At 33.2% G+C, this 27,582-nt stretch overlaps 1 protein-coding gene across 6 annotated transcripts in view; it reads left to right on the top strand.

Moving 5' to 3' along the window:
- LOC105222204 (uncharacterized) overlaps positions 1-27,276 on the top strand; it is a 46,011-nt gene extending 18,735 nt beyond the window's left edge. For 3 of the 6 annotated variants that reach the window (XM_049454595.1, XM_049454593.1, XM_049454594.1), the window contains exons 5-18: positions 1,289-1,424; positions 2,047-2,250; positions 5,441-5,689; positions 5,747-5,899; positions 5,970-6,100; positions 9,235-9,318; positions 9,950-10,103; positions 11,534-11,934; positions 11,990-12,304; positions 13,198-13,408; positions 15,370-15,567; positions 15,698-17,099; positions 21,729-22,036; positions 22,104-27,276. In XM_049454595.1, the coding sequence (XP_049310552.1) occupies positions 1,289-1,424; positions 2,047-2,250; positions 5,441-5,689; positions 5,747-5,899; positions 5,970-6,100; positions 9,235-9,318; positions 9,950-10,103; positions 11,534-11,934; positions 11,990-12,304; positions 13,198-13,408; positions 15,370-15,567; positions 15,698-17,099; positions 21,729-22,036; positions 22,104-22,733 (4,576 nt within the window). In that variant the 3' untranslated portion in view covers positions 22,734-27,276. Of the gene's footprint in view, positions 1-1,277; positions 1,425-2,046; positions 2,251-5,440; positions 5,690-5,746; positions 5,900-5,969; positions 6,101-9,234; positions 9,319-9,949; positions 10,104-11,533; positions 11,935-11,989; positions 12,305-13,197; positions 13,409-15,369; positions 15,568-15,697; positions 17,100-21,728; positions 22,037-22,103 lie in introns of all 6 variants that reach the window. The other 3 variants (XM_049454596.1, XM_049454599.1, XM_049454597.1) reach the window with 3 other exon arrangements.
- The last annotated feature ends 306 nt before the right edge of the window (positions 27,277-27,582 follow it).

Genomic DNA, 27,582 nt, shown 5'->3' with positions numbered 1-27,582 from the left:
TATCGTTTCTTGCAAATTTAATACTTGCTAAAACAAGACAATCAGGGAAGATAGCGATAGCAATTGCCTCGTCAGGAATTACTGCAACCTTCATTGAATCTTGAACAGCAATCAATATGTTCTATCCGCAAAAATAAGCCTCTTGGTTAACTATTGCAAGACGTCTCATTGATTATATGGGATAAATGCACCATGAGCTATAAAGCACATATAGAGGCTGTGCACAGAACATTAAAAGACCTTAGAAACTCCTTTGCTCTCATAGGTTGGATAACTTTTGTATATGCTGGAGACAGACTCTTCCTGTCATTAACAGAGGTACGTGAGCAGATGTCATCAAAGCATGCTTAATATCGTCATCCTTATGGACTTCGATTGAAAATATAAATTTACGGACGAATATGAGAGCTCATCTTCATGGAATCACTGATGGTGAATATCCCCAGCAACTACTTAAATTTGTTGAAGGAATTCCAATTATGCTGTTGAGGAATTTAAGTTCTTCAAGCATAAGCACCGGAACGAGACTTCCTATTATGGAACTGAAGGACAATTTAATTTAATAGCAACCGGCCCAAAAGCTGGTCAACTAGCTCATATACCGAGGATTCCGATGATCCCATGTAATCTGCAAATCCCTTTTGAACGGCTTAAATTTCTAGTTAAAACGTCTTTCGCTCCAACTGCAAACTTCCGAATTATTAGGGACTGACCTACGAAAAGAATGTTTTACTCATGGCCAATTGTATGTTGGTCTATCGCAGGTCAGAGGTCCTGAAAATCAATTTATATTGCTGCCACAAAATAAATTAACATCAAATATCGTTTACAGGGAAGCTTTAAATTATTATTCAGGAGCATGGAAAGAAAAATATAGAAAGGCCTTTTTAGAAAAATTAAAAAAAAATAATAATACAAAAAAATATACTTTCATGTTCGTATTTCCTTCATTTAACTAATTTTTAATGATCCCACGCAAAAACGAGAAAGTATGTATATGTGGGAGAGTATATACAAAATTATAACTTTTGAAATGATTGTTTAATACCCGTGTGAAGCCAGGGCGGGCTGCTAGTTTATTATAAATCGGAGAAAGACGCATTTGAAATAGTTGAATATTTGAATAGAATTTATAAGGCTGTAATGAAATTGTAAAGTATGAAGTGCGGTTTTTGCTTAAATTTAATTAATTTTTAAGTTTGCATATTTAGACTTAATTATATTCATATATATGTATATGTATATTTTAGCAGTGATTATGTAATTTTAACTCTAAGAACACTAATAGGAATCGATCCAATCAGCGATGGATGAAGCTCAGAACAACTGTCCAAATATCATCAGCGATACAGAAAAAGCCACCATTAAAACGGGAGGACTCATTTTTAAAGCGATTCTCTACGCGGCAAATTCCAGAAACTCAGGTAACAATTAGAATTAGCTTTTGCTTTCTTCTGCCATATACATAAGTACGAAATGTACGAATTTTTACATCTGTAAAATAAAATGAAATTAACATACCATGTATTTTTTATTTCGATCACTCGCCATAAGACTCAAACTAAACGGAAAACGGAATTTAAAAACCCCTAACTTTTAAATACTCGTATGAATAAACAAAGACTTAAATTATTAGAAAATAAACTTAAAACTAACGTAAATAATCCTAAACAGTAATTGTAAATAAAGCCAGTAGCTTCCTTCGATCGTAGCTTTACGTACATATAATGCATTTTTCTTACAAGACACTCTCTTGGGAATTATGGCAAATTCACATAAAACTTTTTTCGTTTTGCTTGACAATTCCTACTTTAACAACGAAGCGAAGAAAGCAAAGGGTATGTCAGGTTGAAAACTTTGCTTTCTATGCGTCTCTCTAATTAAAAAATGAGAGTTGTGCAACATTTAGTTTGGATTTGCTTTGTTTCGCCTCGATGTGAACGAACTAATTCAAAAGCCATATCGAGCTTACCCGTCAAAGCAAATATGCGATGCAAAGTGAAGTAATTCATTTTGATGAATTCATAACGATATCTTTAATTTCAGGAAACGGTCGAAGACACTGGGTCGGAGAGCGCCTTTGGAGAATCTAATAAAAGTACAAAACGCCGGCGTCGATTTTTGCAAAAGCGGCGATCTGTTGTTAATCCAGATGAAAACTTTTATTTCTATTGGTTAATGTTACTAACTGTTTCTGTTTTATACAATTTATGGGCTCTTATTGTGCGACAAAGTTTTCCTGAATTGCAGGTAATGTGTTATTATTAACTGCATCATCATTAATACATACTATATGTACAATATATACATAGGTATTTATATGTAAATATGTAAGAATGTACTATATATACAAAAAGCGTTCCAAAGTAAATAGGATTTTTTTTTAATCTAGCGCCCCCTGGTGGCGCCATCTATATATCGACTGATGCTTTGGAGTCTGCTATCTTTATCGATTGTGCGGTGAGAATTTCATGACTGGAAGTGAAGTTATTGCGTTTTAAGTGTCAGTATGTTTGTGTTATCGGTGCGAAAATAAGCTTCGAACAAAGAACCAACATTAAATTTTGTTTTAAAATTGGTGAAACTTTTACCGATACGTTTCAGTTGATGAAACAAGTTTATGGCGATTGCGATTGCCTATTCCATTGCAGAGTGCACGAGTGGAAATGGAATTGAACATCTCCAAAATATCGATTTATCGCATGTTCACCGAAGATTTGGGCTTACGAAAGGTATGTGCATGGTTGGTTCCGCACAAATTGACTGACGACCAAAAATTGCTCAGAATTCAACATTCGAAGGACATCACTAAAGAGGTCAAAAAGGACAACAACTTCTTTTACAATATTGTGTATTCACCTGATATGGCACCGGGCGACTTCTTCCTTTTCGGAAAAATGAATTTGCCCATGAAAGGAAAGCGTTATGCAGACGTAGAGACCATTCCAAAGGCTTGCACCGGCATACTGGCGGCCATACCGGCCATCGAGCTAAAACACTCTTTCGACATGCTTCTGTATTGAAGCAGAAGGAGACTATTTTGAATAAAGTAAATTGTTTTTGCCGAAAAAAACATTTGTTCTGTTTTTTTTTTTTTAAATCCTGTTTACTTTGGAACGCTCCTTATATGACCATTTTCGTAAGTTTTTAGTTAACTTAATAACTATTGTTTGTAAAAAAAAATTTACAATAATTTAGTAGTAATTATTTCAAACTGTACCATTGGTGAAAATAAATTTACCGATCACAACTGTATATACTTAAAGTAGCAAAAGAGTGCATATTATGTTACATAGTAGTACGAGTACATCAGTGTGTCCAACGTGACTGTGTGCACGTTATGCTTGTGTTGGTTATTCTAGCGTCAACTGATCGCAAAATTCTTCTTTGCTTGCCTACGAAGTTGAATACAGTAGCACAATCGTGCTTTCACAGACACTTGTCGCGACATATTGGTGTGAGGTGTCTGGCACTGTCCGTGCGCTATTGTGCGCATAGGCCGTGGACAACGCTGGAGTACATTGATCAGAAACTAATTAAAAAGAAAAAGTTAGCTGTTTCAAGGCAGATTGTGGCCTAGAATAAAATGAGTGCCTTTAACTTTTCCGCAATATTACCAGATTGTTCAATAAGTTTTGTCGTTCGATAAGAGAGGGCTTTGCTACAAGCGCAAAATTTATTTGTTCGTACACTTTTCATATGAATGTATGTGAAGTTTCATTTCAATCTGTCAATTCATTCTTTGTTTACAAACTATTTAGTGTTTTTTTACAATGGAAAAAATTTAATATGATAAAATTATGATTTTTGGAAGGTGTAACAACAAAAAGAAATTCACGAACGAATGTTAGAAGTGTATAATGATTGTTCACCTACAATTAGAACAGTAGAAAGATGGGTTTCTGAATTTAAACGTGGTCGTACAAGCCTTGAAGAGGATCCACGTGAAGGACGTCCAAAAAGCGCCTAACCACCAGAAATCATAGCGAAAGTACAGGATATGGTTTTGGAAGATGGTCGATTGACTAAGATTTAGTAGAGGCTCTACACATTTCATTAGGCAGTGTGAGCCATATTTTAAGTGAAATTTTGGGTTTTAGAAAGCTGCGTTCCCAATGGGGACCGGATTTGCTAACAATGGAACAAAAACACATTCGAATGCGACTCTTATGGCATCAGTTTTTTTTGGGACGCGAGAGGAATTTTGTTTGTGGATTACTTGCAAACTGGTAAAACAATCAATACTGAATATTATTGCAACCTTTTGAACCAGTTGAAGGAAAAAATTCGAAGACCCGGTTTGAAGAAGAAAAGTATCCCTTTTCACCAGGAGAATGCATCGTGTCACAAGATCATTTTAAAAATAGCTAAAATCCATGAATTAAAATTCAATTTCTTGGAGCATCCACCGTATTCACCAGTTTTGGCCCCCAGCGTATTTCATTTGTTTCCAGAACTCAAAAAATGTATGCATGGCAAGCGTTTTTCATCAAATGAAGAGTAGCGCCTTTTGAAGCGTATTTTACGGACCTTCCAGATTCTCACTTCAGGGATAGGATCTACAGATTGGAGGACCGTCTGAGCCAGTGCATAAATGTTCAGGGAGATTATAGTGAATAATAAAGTGTATTTTGAAAAAAATTGTTTTTTTCCTATCAAACGACAAAACTAATTGAACAAGCTTGTAGGTAAGGTTATACTTACTGGCTGTCATGTCATAAATAGAGCTACAGGTCATTTGTAATGCCAGATAAAGGTTCAATTTAATACGAGCTAAAGTTTGTTTCGTGCATAATATGAAAGAAGCTCTTAGACATCTAAGTCGAGGTTTAGATTACGCCGGACAGAAAGAAAGGAGGCGTTCAAGAGTCTCCCTTATGCCTACTACTATGTACTTTCTACATATGTCATCCCATACGGCTTGCATGTAATGTTATAAATTTCTTACCTGGGCCTAGACCCACGACCGCCTTACGGTCCTTTCGAGACGAGGCAAGGACCATCCGCGTTTTATCTCTGTTTTCCCCCGCACGATCTTGGCATTCCTGCATGCCCTTAAGGCATTTTATCTCACCCTGCTCGGTCGGAAATTCAGAAATTTTATTGAGTAATATTAATGATCAAAAAATGCCTAATAATTATAAAGTATTACAGTATGTGCATATATTTTTAAAAATCAAATTATGTACTGTAGTATGATTCTAAAGTCAGCGTATAGCAGTACTACACAAGAGTGTTTAATTTTTATTGTAGCCCCACATATTTTAAAACACCGTACTCTCGAATTTCATAGATTATAATCTTCGGATGTACTGTAATCAAAGCTCCATTAAATGTCCTTTTAATAATAATCAGCAAATAATTTCGTTCAAATACATTTTTTTGTCCTAAAACAATAACTTTTCTCAACATTGTATTTTGTTAACATTTTTATTTTCAGCAAGCTGTTCCTATTTTTTGGTTTGTTTGTGATACACTCACGGATGTTGTTTTCGTATTCGATATAGTTGTCCAACTACGCACAGGATATCTCGAACAAGGACTCATGGTTTACGATGATAAAAAATTAGCACTTCATTACATTCATTCTAGAGATTTCTTCTTGGATATCATATCATTGATTCCCCTGGATTTGATCCAACTCAAAATCGGTGCAAATCCTCTTCTACGGTTTTCAAGATTTTTTAAGGTACGTGTGGCCAATGTGTATTGCCATACTTTTACTGTATAGCCTTTTCTTTGTTAGGTGTATCGATGTGTAAAATTCTATTACATTGTTGAAAGTAGGACGGTTTGGCCAAACTTATGGCGAGTTATAAACTTAATTCATATTCTTTTAATTTTGGCGCATTGGTTTGGGTGTTTTTATTATCTATTATCGGAAGCTGAAGGATTTCAGGTTGGTACTATACGTTTGTTAAAAGCGAGATAATTTCAGTTATTGATGATTTTATTTTTCTTTTATAAAGGGAGACTGGGTATATCCTTACAGACCAGGAGATTACGCGACATTGACTAGGAAGTATCTTGGTAGTCTTTATTGGTCTACCCTTACTTTAACTACAATTGGAGATTTACCAACCCCCGAAACAAATGCAGAGTAAGTACTTTTAATTAGCATAATAAGTTTAAAATACTTCTACTTTTTTTTGGCTATGTATGTACATACGAGAAAAACGAGTTTCAAACTTTTTTTTCGTATTCATACACATGTCAAGAAGATTGTAGTGAAGACATACCATATAAAAAATAGCTTAATGAATTGCATTGAAGAACCGGAAAATGGTATTAAAAATATGGTTTAACGTAAAGATTTTACGTTGTGAAAATTTTTAAAAACTACTTATCATAAATGCATAGAAAAACCTTTAAAAATGGGCTAAGTTCTGGTTTAACCGAACATTTTTACTCTCGCAATTTGCAAAGATTTGCAAAAGCTGGAAAATGCTTTCAGGTGTTGCAAATCTTTATATTAAATAATGTTAAGAAGGAATTCAATATGTATTATTCGAAGAAACCGAAAAAAATTTCAATTTAAATTAATGTGGGAACGAAGAAAGGATACTAGAAGTGGGCGTACGTACGGACAGTGACATGCAACACAACGAGTAGCGAAGACTTTTTAAAAACGACACAGTCAGTCGACACGCGGACGAGCACTGATCTGGTTGAAATAAACTTGTTAAACTTAAAATAAACTTTTGTGAAATAAACTTTAAACTTGAAATAAACTTACTTATAATAAAATGTTTTGTGAAATATCCTTTGTGAACCCATTTCACACATTTTTGGCATGTAATGTATATCCAGTATTATACGTTCACTTAATTTTGCCAAGATATTTTAAATATTAATCGATATATACGGTATAACGGCAACCGAAATGTACGAAACATTTTTATTTTGGGTCTAGTGCTCTTTCGGTACAAAAGCACCCTGTTATCATAAAAATATTTTCTCCAAATTTTAATACTAAACCTCACAGTTTGACCGATGTTTTCGGTAAAAAAGTCAGCCATAGGACTGAGATCAAGATATTCGTTATTTGGGTCCATGAAAAGCTATAGCTCAATTTTGACAATTCTTAAACGTGAGCACTATTTGTGCAAAGTTTTATTTCGATATTGATTCCGGATTTATAAACCGTAAATGAAAGTCACCTCGAATTTACACTTTTTATATGTCATGAATAAATCGATACTCAATTTTCGTGAGTGTATACAACACTCACTTAATATTAACGCTCGATTTAATATAAAATATAGTATATAGTTTTTACTTTATGTAAGTATGATCTTTAAAAAATTTACAGACAGACAAGGAAACTAAGGGAACTGGGCGCTTAGGTCTTCCCACAATATAAAATAATAAAAAAAAAATAATAATAATATAAATCTCGGTATATAAATATTTTTGGATTTATTCCACAAGATAATTACAATGTATTTCATATTATCGTACAGTGCACTCGCGGTAACGTGAACTAATTAAAACCAAGGGAGTTCACGTTAGTGAAAATGTTCACGTTAGCGATTGTCGAATTTGAAGACGCAAAATAACTTCAAATTGCTAAATTCAGGATTTTTACACATTTAAATGTAAAAGTATTTTATTATTGCCATTAGTATGTTCATGGGTATGAACATACATATTAAATTGCGAATAAAATTTCACATTAGATGTATTCATTAAAAAAATCCGTTATCTTTTTCTGCTGCTTTTTTCCTTTCTAATAGCTGAAATACTGCTTTCTCCCCTTAAGCATCTAAGTACACTCATGTCGCTTTGATCAACCATTGCATCTCCAGCCCATTGCAATGCCTTGTTAAAGATTTCAACTGCCTCACTTGCGGCAATTTTCTTTATGGGGATCGGCAATACAATCATCATCGTCACTTTCTTCAATTTCATGGATTTCGGTGGTATCATCAACACAAGGGTCATCGTTCCACTCTCGAACCATTGGCAATGTAAACTCAACCTAAAAAAGAAAAAAGTAATAATGATATCAAAGTGTGTCGTAAAACTTCTACCTGAGGACTCAAGTCCTGAAGGAGATCAACTGACATTCGCATTAAAGAGTTTATTTCTGCACTCCATTCAGGGTCCTCCTCGTTTCCCATTAAACTTAAAATGTTTTTCCAACAATTGGCAAGAGTTTCTGTGCAGACCCGATCCCACGCGACAGATAAAAGGGTAACAGCTTTTTGCTGCTATTGAAGCCAACAAACTGTTTCTGTAATATAACTTCGTTATTTTAATCGCATTTTGATCCTACATATTGTTGACTTAGCGACATTATATTTTTTTGCTAAGTGAGTCACACTTGTTCCTTTTTTCAGACTGCCTAAAATGTCTGCTTTTTCATTGCATTCGATTTTTTAGAACTCATTCCGATTGATTGATCACTCCGCGAAAGAAAAAATCTTCAACTGAAGTAAGTCGTTGTCATATGGTAAAAATTTGCGCAAATTTTTCAATATTAGGGGATTCCCCGAACTTAAAAAATAAAATTTAATGTATTGAGTGTTGTCCGTATGTTAATAAAAAGTGTAGTGAACAAAAATTTTGTTCACGTTACTGAGCTTTCTAAGTAAGTTTGTTCACGTTACAGAGTAGTCAATGTAAAAAAAAAGCGTGTTCACGTTAGCCGGTGTTCATGTTAGACGGTGTTCACGTCACCGCGAGTGCACTGTATTTAAATAAATGACGTAATAAATGTCGACGAGCGGGGCGTTCTGGGTGTAATCGAACGTAAAGTGCAGGAGCGAAATGAAATTGTTCAATCGCATCAATAAATGAATTAATTTTGTAGTGACAATCATTTTTGTTGCTTGGTGGTGTGGGGTGTCGTCGTGTGGTGACATTTTGCGGAGTGGCCCGATTACGCCCATCTACAATACCAAGCTTCTTATAGTGTCAATCTCGTCATCCTGATCATTTATACATATATCCATATCTATCTCGTTAAGCTTTAGGTTGTATATTAAAAAACCAGTAGGTAAACAAAAGTATAATACACTGTTAAAACATTTTGCGAGGGTATTATAATCACAATAAATCCCGAAATGCAATTTTAAATAATTTTTATAAGGGTAATCAACATAATTGTATTTACTTTTTTGTTTATACGCAAATAATTGAGTTATATGAAATGTTAGCTCATTACTTGATGTTAATGAAATCAATTCATTTATTTTTATAAATTATGTTTTTTTTTTATTCTATCGTAAGACCAAATTTTTCAGTGGATGGCCCAAGATCTATACCAAGACGTGGTATACGATCTAGATTACTGCAATTCGGTTCCAATTATGGGTATGATATACCTTCTATTCTAATTATATTCTCATATTTGATTATGCATATATACTTTCATATGCACTATATGTGCGTACATAAGTTTGTCTTACAACTCAATCGCTTACTATACTGTAATTTTTTATTGAAACTTTTGTAACTTGGCAAATAAATCCTGCTCGTCATGTTTTAGATTTTAAAAACCAAAGTTTTCCTTTTAAACATCAAGGCAAAATGGAAACCGATTTTATTTGGGTAAAGAGATACGTAAATAGTCTTCTAAACAGGATTTCACTTAAAATCGATTTCTGCAACATTATCTTCAATGAATATGCAAATATATTTACGTTAAAGCCTCAGCATAATGAGCGATTGAGGCTTATATGCAGTATAGGTTTATCAATAATGTTGGGGCTGTCCACGCGATTTTTTTGGAAATATATTTGTCACTTCAATTGTTATTATTTTAATCTCTTGATTCATAAAAACGGCATCAAAGTTTTCGAAAGTTGTGACAGCCTTCAACACTTATTGATATTACGAAGATATTCGATACTGCTCATGTCATGTTTTTTTCGAAAACTTTGATGCATTATTGTGATTTTTTCTAATAGTTTTGTCTGTCATTGTGGTTTTATGTATTTCCTAGGTATATTTTTACAATTGTCAGCTATCTTATTGGAGTTTTCATTTTTGCAACCATTGTCGGTCAAGTTGGAAATGTGATAACTAATCGTAATGCTAACCGCCTGGAATTCGAACGCTTGCTGGATGGAGCTAAGACATACATGCGTCATCATAAGGTTTGTAAATTTATAAATAAATCAAGTGAGCCATATTTTATGTTAGTACGAAATCAACGAACATATGAGTAACTGTTTGTTTCTTGTCCCTCTAAATAGTAAATACCGAACCCATTTTAAAAGTTCCCTTAAAACAACGAAAAAGGTAGAAGATATAGATATACAATAGCTTCAAATTTATGGGGTTTAGGAGATTACATTTAAATTTATTTTTCGGAAAAATTTCAGAAATAAATGATCACGATGACGATAAAAGTTGAAATCCGGATGACTGTATGTGTGTCCGACCGTGCAAGTTGTAATTTGAGTAAAAATTGAGATATCTTTATGAAACTTGGTACGCGGGTTCCTTAATACAAAAGGCGTAATCGGACAACTGCCACGCCTACAAAACGCCACCGACCGAAAACTTATAAAATGCATAGCTTCGCTTTAAATTAATATATACACTTCAATTTAGCACAGGGGATCGCAGTGATAAGGGCACCCGTGGACAAATAGTGACAAAGTGAAATTGAAAAAAATCGGAAATCACTCTCCATATAAAAGTACTGTTCAAAACTACTTAAAGCGCAATAAATTAATAACAAAATACGCCAGAGACATTACATTTTATCGTCGAGATGGTATGAGAGAGATTCATGGGAGGCGGTGTAAAAATTAGACTTTTTGGTTAAACCACATATCTCGAGATCCAACCAAACCGATTTCGATTAATTTGAGTATGTAGCATACTCCTCATATTCCTAGATCACTGTGAACTAGGTGAAATCTGATTACAAGCACGTCTACTTCTCATAATAACACAATTTTTAATTATATTTGATTCATGCACTTTCCAATACACAAATCAAGAAGTAATTAATATAACGGGCTACAATTTTACACTAATAATTATTTTAATTATTAGTATGCTATCTTATGACCAAATGTACAAATCCAACCAAAACTGCCACTAGGTACGGAATATGTTGACCTCAGTATTTGTAGTAATGTAAGGGGTATACAAATGAAATTCAGACAGAATACTTTCCTGATAATGGTTATTCTGTGTGTCGAAAATGAATGAATATTACAGAACGTGTTTTACTCATAAAATCTTTGTGCCTAAAATAGATACGATTGGACGAAAACTTGACCAAGCCCCCATATATATATTACCAGAAGTTTTGAATATCCGACAGATTTGAAGTACTTTATTGGAACCCAGGGAAAATTTTTTTGGTATGTAGCTTGATAGTGTTTAATAGATAAAATCGGGTCGAAACTACCCCAACTCCCATACACTACGTATAATGATTTTTGTTTTTTTTTTTAACAAACCTTATGTCGATCAGTGAATGTGTTATATAGAGTATCTTAAGATATATATTTTCATGGCTTTGATGTAATACCATAACGTAATTATGAATATAATACTCTTATTGTAGGTTCCAGGTGGAATGAAAAGACGCGTGCTCCGTTGGTACGACTACAGCTGGTCTAGAGGACGTATCCAAGGAGGAGGTGATATAAACACAGCTTTGGGTTTATTGCCGGACAAGCTGAAAACAGAACTAGCGTTACATGTTAACTTGAGTGTCTTAAAAAAAGTCACTATATTTCAAGAGTGCCAACCAGAATTTTTACATGATTTGGTATTGAAGATGAAAGCATATATATTTACACCAGGAGACTCCATTTGCCGTAAAGGTGAGGTAGCCAGAGAAATGTTTATAATAGCTGATGGTATACTGGAAGTGCTCAGTGAAACCGGTAAAGTGCTAACGACAATGAAGGCTGGCGACTTTTTCGGTGAAATCGGAATTCTGAACTTGGATGGCCTTAATAAGTTTGTGAAATGTTTGAAAAGCTAAACAATAAAATTAATTTTTTGTTTATTCTAGGCGTACGGCTGATGTACGCTCAGTTGGTTATTCTGAATTGTTTTCATTGTCGAGAGAAGATGTACTCGCCGCTATGAAGGACTACCCGGAAGCACAAGAAATTTTACAAACTCTTGGACGGAAGCGGCTTATGGAAGTTCGATGTGTAAATAAGAAGTACGCGAAAGCACAATGTAATAATGAGCAATCGGATCATCCACATGTATATAGCAATATTAATCGAAGCGATAGTAGCGAAAATAGTGCCTCAAAAAAAATTGTGTACAAATTAAGAAAAGATGTTAAAGGAATCCGAAGTATGCTTAAAAAGACAAGGTGAATTATCCAAAGCTAATACGTAGGTTGCATTTTATATTTCGGGATTAAAAAACAAATACAAATATTAGTCATTGAAAATCGTTTCATGGTTTTCTCATTTAAAATCTATTCATTTTTGCAAGCGGTTGAACATTGAGGCACTCTCGCCACTCTGATTGAGGTATCTCAAATGCGTTCTGAACGCATCCACCGCCTCTAGGTGTCGCAAATCGGTGACCTCTTAGTTTATTTTTTCGTATGGGAATAAAAAGAATTCATTCGATACCAAGTCAGGACTTTACGGTGAATGACTCATTAAATTCATGTACTGAGTACTCAAAAATGCAATTGTTTCAATTGATGTGTGAGAGTTTGCATTGTAGTGGTGAAGAGTGATCAGTGAAAAAAACAAAAAATCCAAAATCATACGTTCATACAATGTTGAATTTATTCTGATCCTAACTTATGCCTATAGTGGTCACATGACGATCTTACAATATAAGTTTGCGCACAGCATCAATAGTTTCCGGAACAACAACTGATTTTGATCTATAACTTCGGTTTGATTCACCAAACGATCAATAAACATTAGGTTAAGTTGATCGATGCATTGTTGCTGCGTTAATCCACGTGGAAAACGTTCTGAATATGTATAACATTAAAAATGTCGAACTTCTCGATAATATTCTGAATCGCTGTAACACCAGGTCCGCGAAATCCCGAAATACAAAAGGCTACCTACGTACTATATCTCAACATGTTACAAATACTATTTATAACAACAATAAAATATATAATTTTAACAATTATCGGTAGACCTTTAGAAGTATGCATTGAAAGTACATGCATATATCTATATATAAGACGTAATACAAGTAGAACGTATTAAAGAATGATGCGTTCATTTTCAGGACCCGAAGAAGTGATGAATCGTTAGAGATGCAGCCGCTGCAAGACACCTTAAATAAAGGCAATAAAACAACTTTGAAGCGAATGTCACATGTACGTTCTGAAGAGAAGGAGGAAAAAAAAGAAGAAAAAACACATCAAGACAAAACACCAAGTCCAATTGGTGCAGGACTACCGTTACTCCAAAGGCTGAGATTACTGAAAGAAAAACAGGTAGGAATAATAACATAAAATTCTATATTTTTAGTGCTCTCTTTTTCGCACATCACAATAAGAGTGATATAAGTACTTATGTAACTAGGTTTTATATAAATACATACATATGTATGTACTTATGCACTTATAGCATACCAAAATCATAAGAACGATAAGACGAATTCTGTCTTCAATTGTTTGGAGAAAGTGAAATTAAAATAAACATACAACAAACTTTTACTTTACTATAAGATATATATCTTTATATATATAAATCTTCTGACCGTGTGTTTGAATTTGAACTGCTCCTAAACGGATGGACCGATTTTGATGAAATTTTGTGTGTATGTTCAAGGAGATTCGAGAATGGTTTAGATTTACAATTTGGTCCACTGGAAAATGTTTTTTAAATTATTTTTTCATTTTTAATCAATTGTTAATTTTGGAATGTTTGGCCGATAGATGGCGCTACCATCACTGTATCCAATATTCAAACCATAAATTGGCGTAAACGTGCATTAAACAAAACGATGCCAAAGTAAAAGGCGACATCTGTGGATCAAGTTTTTATATTGAGGACAGAGTTGTTCGTTCTTAAGTAATAAATTGGGTGATTCAATACATCTATGGGTAGCTATAACATTTTTTTCATACCTGCTAACTATTGGAAGGGGTATCTTGACAGGCAATTTAAAATCGCAAAAGGTCTGGTATAAAAGAATAGCGGCATGACTGAAGTGTTGATAAAAAATTTGAGATATACAGAAATCTTTTCGTAGCATTGCACAGAGCAATACAATATTTAAACGGGAACGATGAATACATATGCGAACAATTTTAAACTGATCCTTCCTGAAAAATAATGAAATTGCTAAATATTGGGAATGGCAGAATAGAACTGCAATCAAATACACAATGCAATGAATTAAAACTGGCTCATTTATCATTCGATGAAGAATATACCACGGGCATCCCAAAAGACTGATGCCATAACCTTGCCAGCCGAATTTTTTGTCTTTCCACGCTTGAGAACCGTTTCTTTATACGCAGTCCACCAGGCTGACAATCGATTGGACTCGATTGATTTTACTGATGCACAGCCCAAATTCAATAGTATTTTTACCCCAAAAACCAATTCTTTCTTAACGCACGAAATGCTTTTTGATTCATTTTTGTTGCTTCATCAAAAATGTGATTATTCCTTAACTAATACTTATAATCTAACTAATAGCAATCATATAGATGGTATTAGTAGCACTATCTATGTATCAGCCACAGTAAAACGTAAGCGGGTCCTCTAGTATATATATATATATACATATATAAGTATATATGTATATCGTTTTGTATAGGCAGGCAATCATTCGATACACTTTGCTACCACAATACAAGGTAGGAGGTAAGATGACGTTTGTATCACAATCGACTACTTCAGTTTGTTTCATTTCCATCCGTGCAGCCCTAGGTAAATTAATAGGAGCAGGAATAATAAGAAAACCGGTGTGATACTATTTATCTCGGATTTCGACTTCAATAATTTTCTAGTAACAACACTTTTAATCGCTTGTCTCACAGGGGCGTTAATTGAATGGTAGACGTTCCGGTGTAATGCTTATTGGTTCGGCGTTGCTAAATTCTTTACTTTCGATGATCATCGTTCTTAAAATAAAAGAAAGAAAAGAAAAGTTACAATTTGTTATAAAAGTCGTGGTTTTCTAATTAAATTTAACTGAACTTTATTTAAGTGAAAATAATATAAGATGTATAATTTGCTCATTGAATTGCATAAGTGATATTGTTTAACACTTTTTTAATAAGCCTCAGTTGATTCTGGAAACTAACAGCTATTTATTAGCTATACTTTCGAAGTGGTCTTGGAGAACTCATACATTTCAAATCTTGAATTACTTCTTTTGAAGTGAAATTTATCCATTATGAATGCGCATTATTCCTTTTTTTTTTGTTTTTTTTTTTTTTAGGATCGCGAAGAGAAAGCGGCAAAGGCAATCACACCTCAGATATCTCCCCCACATGTTCATATTGCCAATGCACTATCGCCACAGGAATCAATCCAGGAAGAACCGGAGACTGAAGTAAACGAAGCACTTCCGCTAATGCAAAGGCTACAAATGTTAAAGAATAAACAGGAAACGAAAGGCAGCGACGTGAAGGTTACAGTAAGATTTAATTTTTACAAACATGTTTTTATAATCTAGAAAGAACAGAATAGCTATTTTCTGGTACATATTTGTATATCGATATAAGAAGTGAAGTTTATATTGGTGTTTTAAACATTTATTTACACAGGTTAAACCAACTTCAACTGTGTCTTTAAAGCAAAAAATACAAATGCTTAATTTCGCTGGAGTGACAAAGACAGATACTATGGATAATAAGTCGAAAGACGATAAATTGGCCATTGAAGATCAAAAGCAGACTCCAAAAACACTTGATGTGCAGAAATATATTAAACACGACCTAGGTGCAATTAATAAATCGCCAAAGGCGGTAACAGGAAAGTCATTGAAAGTCATAAAACCGTCCATAAACACGTCAACAGAACGCTCAGATAGTGATATGTCGATTAAGCCATGGTCCAAACTTAAGTTAGCGACGATAATGTCAACAAGTTCTAATAATTTAGCGAAGTCTTCACCAGGAGATTCAGACGTTGAAGTAAAAACATGTTCATCAAATGAAACACCCCAAACGCCTTCTCAAGGGACAGCTGTATTTATATCCACAACACCATCTACAAGTACTTTACATTCTGTAACTGCGACCACTCCAAATACAAAGCCTACAGAGCAAATAAAATCGAAAATTGTTGCGACAAATCATTCCAACGTAAGCAAAAAATCGTATCACTCTGTTTTTGATTTATCGCCCGAATATAGTGGATTACCATTTGTAAAGCGTCTAAAAATACTGAACGAACGTCAGAAGTTAGAAGAACTTGAAAAAGCACTACAAATGCGAAGTTTTAGCTTAGACAGTTCTAAAATAACTAGCCAACTCGCAGTGCCAGAACCGTTGTATCGATGCTTCAGTGATGTTTCTGAAATGTACTCGCAATTTTTTACAGCTTATGAATCAAGTTCATCTAATTCGACTAACACATCTCTGTCAAATAACAACAATGAGAGGAAAGACAAATATATACCGCCTGCCTATTTACCTCTTAGTCCCGAACAAAATGAAACTTCTGAACGCCGAAAGTTAAAGTGTATTTTACAGAAGCTCCGTCACAATTCAGAAGAATGTAAAAGTGCTTTTCAAAATGAAAATGAAGACTCGTGTGTGACGGAAAAGCCCAACAAGAAATTACTAAGAGAACCGACATTAGAAGGGTATGTGGCTAGACATAGTATGCTAATGAAAAGTATAACGATCAAACCAACTCTTTCTAGTCCACCCAACAGCGCTCACAGATCTAATGAAGATGAACAGTATGAAGCCTTGCGAACGACTAGTGGAGCCGAAGATAAACACGTAAACATTTCTCACGCGTCCATAATTTCCGCTTTTGGATGGGATAAATGCCCTGAAAATCGAGTATCCAGTGGCGCTCATATAAAAGCGGTCTCAAAACGACGAAATACTATTCAACTTAATAACAATGTGATGCAATATGCTCCAAGTCCATCTCACACTAATCAACGTACAACAAAACGGTTGAAAACAATTGGGGATTCATCGAGAACAGGAGGTAATTATCTTTTTGTGATCCTTTTTATGCTATAACTGGAAGATCTGTCCGCACATTGCTATTGCTATGGTATACACTAAAACTTATATATAAAAATAAGTTGGGTTTTTTGTCTGTTCGCTATAGCTGACTAAACCATTACATGAAATGAAAAATGACCTGAACCACTTTGAAGGTAATCCAATGAGGATGGTTTGTAAAAAAAAATCTGGAAATATTCATTTTAACCGACTTACGAGCGTAATGTAAAAAAAAATCATTAATTATTTAAAACAGATAATATTAAATTTAAACAGAGAAAGTTATTTAAAATTTAGCTAAGCTACAACACCCTGAAAAGCGCGAGTTATAGTGTGAATAATAACAAAAACAATGTTTCTTTTTGGATGCGCAAGAGCAATGGCAAGTCTTCTTGCAAATTTAATACTTGCTAAAATAAGACAACTAGGGAAGATAGCGATAGCAGATGATAAACTACTCATTCATCTTTTAAACTTCCGTTATCCATAAATCTTGAATAGCAATCAATATGTTCTATCCGCAAAAATGGGCCTCTTGGTTAACTATTGCAAGACGTCTCATTGATTATATGGGATGAATGCACCATGAGCTATAAAGCACATATAGAGGCCGTGCACAGAACATTAAAAGACCTTAGAAACTCCTTTGCTCTCATAGGTTGGATAACTTTTGTATTTGCTGGAGACAGACTCTTCCTGTCGTTAACAGAGGTACGCGAGCAGATGTCATCAAAGCATGCTTAATATCGTCATCCTTATGGACTTCGATTGAAAATATAAATTTACGGACGAATATGAGAGCTCATCTTCATGGAATCACTGTTGGTGATTTTCCTCAGCAACGGGACGAGGCTGCTTATTATGGAACTGAAGGACAATTTGATTTAATAGCAACCATTATTACCGGCCCAGCAGCTGGTCAACTAGCTCATATACCGAGGATTCCGATGATCCCAAGTAATCTGCCAATCCCATTTAAACGGTTTAAATTTACAGTGAAAACATCTTTCGCTTTAACTACAAACAAGACACAAGGACAAACTTTTGAATTATTAGGGATTGACCTACGAGAAGAATGTTTGACTCATGGCGAACTGTATGTTGGTCTATCGCAGGTCAGAGGTCCTGAAAATCTATTTATTTGGCTGCCACAGGGAAGCTCTGAGTCAATAAGTTATATCCGTGTGAAGCCAGGGCAGGCTGCTAGTATTATTATAATAAACTATTTAATCTATATATCGAAAATATTGCCGGTATAATAATCTATGGGATTTAGCGTGCAGTTTTATTGAAAATGATCAAGTTAAGGAGGAAAATTTCATGTGGCTTTTTGTCATACCCAAGTGGGTGAAATTCGAAAGCATCCCTACTTCTCTTACAAGGTTTATATTGAGAACGATTAAAAATGCTTCAAATCGTAGCAGAAAAAAGTGAGAGGCACACATTTTTGCAAACAAGATAATGCACCTCTGCTTGGGAATTGGTATAAAAATTAGACAATACGTATTTCTCATATACCATTATATTGCCATCCTTATGTAAAATTTTCAAAATGGATACAATTGCAGACTACCGCCACGCAAATTAGCGATTTAACAAAATTTTAAATTCTATCTGATTCTTTTACTGAAAATATATACAATTTATATAAAATGTAAATAAGTCACCAATGATTATATCGGAACACAACTTTCTACACATAGTGCTTTAAAGATGTCACATCCATCTGGTAAAAATATTCAAAATTAAGCCATAACTTGTAAGATAATCACATAGAGCATACGTACATACAAACGAATGATCCATGTAGGGGTATCTTTTTCACGCGTGAGTCATGTCAAGCTGTCATGTTATTTTTGCTCAGTATTGTTTGGCATTTCATCAAAGAAAGACTTAAAGACTGCTTAAATAACGTTTACAAACCGTTCGCAGCAACTCGGACTGACGTATGGAACGATGCGATGGTGTATTTTACGTCGAGATCTTAAATTGAAAGCGTATAAAATTCTGCTTGTGCAAGTACTGAAGCCTCTCGACCTTCCCAAGCGAAATCGCTTTATGGGCTCTTGAAAAGTTCCAAGAAGATTCGGAATTTTCAAGCCGAATTTTGTTTAGCGATGAAACCCATTTCTGACTCAATTGTAACCTGAAGAGATTCAAGAGCTGCCATTTCATGCAGAAAAAAACCTCGGTTTGGGATGGCGACCGTTCTCGCGCAATGATAACCCATAATTGGATGTCTGAAATTTAAGCTCGTGATCTCAGCGACATTTGGTTTCAATAAGTATCGCATCAATCAATGTATGGCCAACATTTTAAAAACATAATCTGCAAAAAATAAAATCAAAAGCATATTCTATCGAATGATAATAAAAATTCCTCTCTCGAAATAGATCATCCTTTATATAGAATAAACGTCAAATTTTTTTATTTATTTAAAATTATTTTTGTTAAGTTTTTGGTTTATAGTTGTTATATTCAATCGGCTTACTGTCTTGTATAATTAGGATGCTTGATTTTTTTTTGTTTTATTTTTGTAGCACGTGAATTTCTTTCGCCCCCGTTTATTTTTTGTTCCATTTCGTAATATATGTGATACTTTGCATTACATTAATATTGGAAAACTAGTTGGCCCGGAGAAGTTCTTACTTATAGCGGATTTAACAGAATAGTGTTATCTTGAAATCGGATGGAATCATCAAACTACGCACAATCAAGACATACATACATATGTAATTTCCTTTGTTTCGATCACGATGTTCAGTGAAATTTTCACAGCCAATCTTTACTTAGTCAAGATTGATTAATGTTATTCATAATGAATTTTAAATTTTGAGATGATAATCCCGACAATTCCAGTAAATTTAAAAACTCTATGGATAGTTGACTACGCCAATCCATGGGTCCACTCTTTTGTCGGGAATCCTAGCTGAAATTCTGGAATTAATTTCATTTGGTCTTATTTTGTCAATTAACTTAAATAGCATGTGTCTATTTATTAAAGATTTACATTTTTGTTTCAAAACTCTAGCAATGATGTCATGTCTATGAAGTGGTGTTTTTGCTGTCTAGTAATTTATTCTTGGTCAGGTGAATGTAGTGAATAGTTGTGGTCATATTGTCGAACATACAACATCGCATTATGAGTACTCGACATTTTTCGAAAATTGTCATTATTGCCACATTACTAACGTTGCTATCGCATTAATAGCATAACGGATTTATTTATCAAATCGAAGCTTCAATAGGTTTAGATGGATGTACATCAACCGATCAGTCTTCATTTTAAATACAGTACTGCTGAAAAATCCGTTAAAACTTTAAATTGTGATTGACTTCAACTTCCCTGTTTAGAATAAAATTAATAGTACAGTAGAACTCCAATTATCCGAATTAATGGGGACCGGGACCCATTCGGATCCTCGGATTTTTTTTAAAAATTGTCGTTGGAGTGAATAAAAGCTACGTTTTGATATTGCACTATTTTTTTATTGAATTAAATGAAAGAAACATGAAATTTTCACATGTTTTAAATATAAATAAAATGTACTTATGTACAAGTTTAGAAATAAAAATCATAGTTTTTTAAACATCTCCGTCAATGTAAGCTGTTTTGCGGTCTTCAATCGTTTTCGGGCAGCCAGGTCACGCATTCGCTTGACGGTGAGCAGTTGCAAGTGGTCACACTCGGGCTGACGCTCCATCCACTTCAAAGCAGTCTCGAGGCCGGCAAATGCTTCACTAGCTGATGGTCCAGCGTCGACTTCAACATCAACAGAAAGTTCTTCTTCTACTTCCACTACAACACTTCAACATCTTCTCTCACACTTACAACAATTTCATCGTCATTGAGAATCTGAAAACCAGGGTCAGACGTGTCACAAGCCATCCACTCTCCTACATTGTGATTCCGATAATCGGCGATTCGGATAGTCGGAGTTCTACTGTACTAACATTTTTGTTACTTTATATTTATTATTTAGTATCGTTACCTCTTCTTTGACTAACCATTTTGATATTAAAATGGTATCCTTCTTCCTGCTAGAAGATTATGAGTATTGTAACGCATTATAAGAATTTAAGCCACACGTTTCCTTCATTCCAATGATGAAGCACGATGTCTGCAGACTGCAATTTTTCTCCACAAACTACAATAATTACTTCGTCAATTTTTGTATGCTCATCAGAAGGTGTACATATTGTCAGTTCTAGTGACAATATCATGGCTGCACGTTGGAACGTGGTCTAATGTAGTTTTAAACTTTCTGACGAAGTCATGAAAATGGTGTGTTTTACTGTTACATTATGCACACAACGCCTTTTAACTTCCTCAACTTGATTGCCATGAAAATTTCTGCAAAAATTGATGGTCCACACATTAAAAATAAAACAAGTTAAAATTATCTCGAAGTTTTTCAAAAAATTAATTTCTTTAGTGCGAACATTTTCTCTTCAACCAATAAATAGCATACAATTTTGTAAATCCATCAAAACTATACAAAGTAACGCTAAAAATGTGTAGTTATTTTTTGTTTATTTCATTTTTGCTGGGGTTTGAAATCAGGCAAACAGGCTAATTTGAAAGTTTAACTCTTTTTTTATGTTTTAGATATCCTCAACGTGGAGGAGAATTTCAATCGTGTTTGGAGTGAAATCAATGATGTAATTAAGGATCAGATTACAGAAATGCATTTAAAATTCGAATTACAATTTTCGGTAATGGCACGAGAAGTAAGAAAACGCGATGAAATTATTGCAAATCTTCAGTCAAAAATTAAAAATATCGAATTAAAAACATCCTCGCCACGAAGAAAAACTGAACTTACACGTGATAAGCTTAGCAAATTATGGGTTGATGCAGATCTAGAGTCAGAGGACCATGCCAGCTCAAGTTCATCAGCAGAACTTCTATTTATGGTATTTCAACTACTTGTTAACTTTATCAAAGGTCCAAAAAATAAATGTAAACGTATTTTAATTTTAGCGTGGAGACTCATTGGATACGGTTTTTATGTCATCTCCACCACAAGTTCAACGGCACAGTTCTTCGTCGATATTTAATAATATTTGCAAAGACTCTTCAGGACACATTTCTTCACGAAATTTATACAAAAATAAATCGGAAGAGAATATTACTATGGGCAAGCAACAAAAGAGAAATTATGTTGTTTCTGTGTCAGATCTCACCGGAAACTTAAACATGCAAGATAGTGTAGTTCTAGACATTGGTGATAGTTCGAGCTCGAGTTCTTCTTCTAGCAAATTGAATGTTAAGTATGAAGACATAGAGCTAGAGCAAAAAAATGTGAAAGACAATGTGTTCGCACATGTACATCACAACGATTGGGAGGTAAAAATGCTTGCTGCGGAGATGGATAAACAAGAAAGAAAACGTGCGAACTCCACTGACTTTAAGTGTAGTAATTCAATTTTAAGAAGACGTCGAAAATTTAGTGATACTGAAGCAGATATTAGTGAAACAGATCCCGAAATTGAATCCTTCTCTTTACCCAGACCTAGAGCTTCAAGTTTAGACCAATTCAATTTAAGATACGGCATCGGAAAAGAGATTTTTAAAGCAATTAGTATCGATCGTGATAAAAATAAACTTTGAAATTTGCCAATATATTATCTAGGGTTACATTATACACACATGTTTATAAAATTCGAAAAGTTGGAATGAAAATTTGGAAGATTACAAAAAAACAAAGATGTCGTAAGGGCATAAAGTCGATAAATGTTGTCAAAATATAGATTGGAAAATGTTGGCAATATAACATACATAGATATTGTATATTTGTGAGAACAAGTGAATCTATTTTGTATTTTTATCTGAGTATTGCAACTCTCTTTGATTATTATATTTTACTAGACACCAACACTAAATTCCCCGTATAATCTTTTAACAGCAACCACATTTTTAATTTTATTTACTTTATCACACAATGATTATAGTTACCCCTTTCTGTTTCAAAATATCATCTGCGACTTCTTTCAACTTGCATAAGAGGGTCAGTGACTTGTAAACCTATTGTTATGCACAAAAGTCTGAAAATATTGACTCAGCGCAAGTGAATATCTGGACAATTTTAACCCTAGATAATAATATTGTAATCCCCACATATAAGTTTAAGATTATCTCAGGAACATAAATTTCTTTAAAAATGAATCTCTTTTTAAACTTGAAAACCCGTATATGCCTCTAATTTAACAAATTTTATATTTCTCATATTAAAATAAAAGTGTTCATACAAAGATACATGTGTCATAAAAGCGTAAACCTCACTGAGAAATAATGCATTGCTATTTTTCAGCTAATACATAAAAAATTAAATAAATGCAGGCAAGCATTTTTCAAGACATAGCGTATGCTTTGATCTTCAATTATTTTTATAATACGAGTACTAAAGCAAATTCTAAATCTGTCGTCACGTTATATCTCTTAATGACACATAAATCTAGTATGTAAAACATTATTATATGATGTTTCAATTGTTTGATTATTTAATCAATTTTATTTCAAGATGTTTCTCAATACTATAAAAGTACCCTTAATAAGACCAATATGAGACTTTACCCAAAGCTCAAAGTTTCAAAATACTTACTTCTACCTATTTTAACTTATCTTGGAAACTTTTGTGCGTAATTAAGTATGGTACCAAGTATGCTTTTAACACCTTCATTTTGGAATTAAATTTTAATAACATTAACACTCTTATTACGAAATGCTGGTAGATTATAACAAATGCATATATACTTGTATATTACGCAAATAACAACCCTAAGTTTTGGGAAGAGTTGGTGAAAATATTTGGCAGCATTGCTCAAATTTTTTGCAGACATCGTAAAAAGAACGTAAGGAAACAAAAAACAATGACATTTGTTGCAATTTAAAATTGTAGTTGTAAATTTAAATAATAAAAATATTACACTATAAAAAGGGCGAAAATAAAAATTTCAGATAGTGTTTAAAGAGCAGCAACAATTTTGGTAAATTATTCAGTTAGAAACATTCGTAAAAAGTGAAATAGTCTAAAAAGTACATAATGCCTTATCCGACATTCCCATTTTTTTATACAATTAATTCACATACAGACAGATATGCTTATATACATAATACTATTATTTAATAAATTAACAGTTTAGAACGAGAACCATGAAACTAAAAGTTAACATAAGTACAATACAATATAATTAATCAGAAGGTCACAAGTCGTGCTATTTACGGTGTTCTTTTCTCAATACAATTTTTTGTAAAAGCGAGCTTTGAAGCAAATGAAATAATATTTCAATAATTTAGGATTAACTAATTGGTAGTACATCACATTCAAAGGTTACATTTTTCAACGGTCTTTTTGGATAGTAATCCAAAGATATAGAACGACTTGTAAACTTCATAAACATGTTACACTCGTAATTGCACCTCACATACCACAGACATTATTACTGCTTGTCCCTTTTCTATATATGTGACCTGGTCTACGGAAAGGGGGCTTAGGTGTCAAAAAATCAATTTTCACTTTTTAGTTGATTCGGATGGAGATGAGATGCTTTTTAGCTGTTTCCCAGAAAACTAGTTTTCGCACGTTAGCTCCCTTTTCGTAGACCAGGTCACATATGTATATATTCTAACTATTTTCTATATATTTATTTTTGCCAGAATTTGAAAAACTAATTTAAAAAAATTAGAATGTTTTTTTTATATTATTTCATAATTGTACCTACTTAGTATATAAAAATAAAATACTAATAACAATTCTTGTCTAACTAATTAGAAGAAATACTTAAATTTTAAATGTTAAGAAATACGTTTGCTGCTACTGTTGTCTTACTAGGTCAGAAAGCTTCTTATGTTTCAACCGAATTCTCGCCCAGCAGTTACGTTGAGTCTGGAGGCTTCCTCATTAACGTGCTGTCTAAGCTTCAATTTGTGAGACTTTGCAATTTTGAAGATTTCATTTACCACTGAATTCACGCCTAGATCACGGTGCAGGTCAGTAGATCTAACGTGCTAAAGAGCATTAACTAAAGTGCTCAGTACCTTACTTTGAAAGCGCTAAATGCTGGCAATACAGATTTGACTTGAGCAACCCCATAGTTGGGCTCCATAGGTCCAAACTGGCTTTAGAACTTGATAATATACTAACTGTTTTGAATTGATAGAGTGGATTTCCTGCCAACTAGGTGGTAAAGTTTAGCAAATTTCATATCAAGCTCGCACCTTTTTTTGACATGCTCTTTCCAGCGTAGCTTAGCATCTAAGGTGATACCTAAGTACTTAGCACTGTTATGATGTGGAATAGGAATATTATTTATAAAAATCGGACGATATGTCGGATTATTAGGATGTTCGTTGGAGAAGGTTCATACAATTCTAATCGTTGCACAAATACAGTCTAAAATAGCAGAGAAATTTTAATTATTATAATACTGTAGTTAACTAGTCTTATTCTTATGCTCTTCTCCAGTATTAAAGCATTACAAAGCGCAAATGAAAGAAATATAAAAACACTCACAGTTAACCTGTCTCTAAATATTTACAGAAAATAACCGAAGACCTGCAATTCTATGAAATTTAGAGCTTAGAACCTTGCTATAGAATTAGAAAAATTAAAGTTACCTAGATGAAAAATTATAACGTTTTTTTTATTCTGAGGTCCATAATTTTTCAGCTTATACGAATTTGTCGTAAGAAAATTTCTTTAAGGTTTGGTACAAAAATCTATTAACATACATACATATTTATCAACGGTCACCAACGTAGTTTATTTGCTACAAAATTTTGCCTACAAAAAAGAGATTTTTAAAAAATTATTTCCCTTAATGTAAAAGCTATGGAAGTATTTTACGAATATCCTGTTGTTAAAGAAGAAATGAGTTGTAAGCTGTATACTTTACTTTGGGTATAGACCTCAAACACAATTAGCAGTCGAAAATATTTCTTCTATATTAATTAAATATTTTCCATTCATTTTAAAATGTCCAGCATAAGCCAATAAAATCAAAATTAAGGACCCAAAGCAAATTCTCAAACAAAAAGGTAAAATCTAAGTTCTGTTATCTATACAAAAATAAAATTTTATCTCTTTTATGTACTTCTTCACATAAATCTAAAAGGCAATAGAATATTTCACTTGTAGGCCTATAATGTCATCGCTTAATTAGTAGCTTTCTGGCAAGTTAGGTTATATACTTTAATTGAAGCTCAAGGAAATATTTGTATACAAGCATTCATACATTTGTATGTAAATTTTTGATTATTAACAAAAAGCAATGTAGTTACTTTTAGATTTTAATTATGTAGTACAAAATAAATAATTATATTATTAAATAATATATTAGAATTAGCGAAATTTTTAGTAAGGATGCCGAATAATTTACTACGCTTTTTGATTACCTCTATTTTGGAATTATAGATACATAAATATATATACAAATAATATATATATTACGCAAACGAAAATAAAAAAATATCAAAAAATATAAAAAAGTATATGATTACTAGATATTATAATATAAAGCTGTTAGTGCCAAATGAAATTGGCAAAACTGGCTCTGCATCAGAACCAATAACCATTGAGATGCCAATTAAAAATAATTACAAAGACCTTAGTTTAAAGTATTTACATACGTTTATACATAAGTACTAATTACATGTTTGCATAATAAAGTTATTGTCAAGTGAGCCAAATTTATTGTATTTATAAAAATATATTTTAATTAGAAATCAGTAGGAATTTGTAAGATTTTAATTATTTACTGAAGTTATACGGGAATAGCGTTTAGTATTCCAGCAATACATTACATTGTAGAAGAAAATAGTTACACGGAAATAAAATACTTTAGGATAATGTATATTAGAATCCACCAGGAATACCAAATTACAAAAGATAAACTTAAATATTAATTACAATCGGCGGATTTGAATACTAGAAATTTATTGTAACTATTTAATATATAAGAATTAGTAATGTAAATACGAGTTACTTTATTTTGTGAAGTATTATGATGTAAATATAAAAACTAGGATATTGAAAACTGACAGCTTTAATAACTTATAGTAAAATTATGAAAACATATTCAAAACCAATATGCACAGTGTGTAAACCTTTACTTTCAGTATTACATATTCACAATAAAATTTTCTATAAAATGTTTTTATGTTGTTGATATTTAATTAGTTTAAAAACATATTTCAGAAATATAAAATGCCAAAATACTGTAGCTAAATAAAGTAAAAAAAACACCGCGATTTGTTTTTTGAATTTTTGGAAAAGCTTCATTGTCATATACCTGGCAGACTAACATGTTGGTATGGTTGGTATAGTCCGGCCACTAAATCAGGCAAAGCAGTGAATACCAGTATGTAAGTGTCCAGTGGAGTTCCACAGTAGGGTGGACACAAAACTATCCACAAAATGTAATTAAATGATCATAAAATGAAGTTAAACGATTAGCTTACA

Source organism: Bactrocera dorsalis, chromosome 4 (assembly GCF_023373825.1).
Source record: "Bactrocera dorsalis isolate Fly_Bdor chromosome 4, ASM2337382v1, whole genome shotgun sequence".
Classification (NCBI taxonomy): domain Eukaryota; kingdom Metazoa; phylum Arthropoda; class Insecta; order Diptera; family Tephritidae; genus Bactrocera; species Bactrocera dorsalis.
The sequence above is the reverse complement of the archived record's forward strand: the minus strand, read 5'-3'. Positions and strand labels throughout refer to the sequence as shown.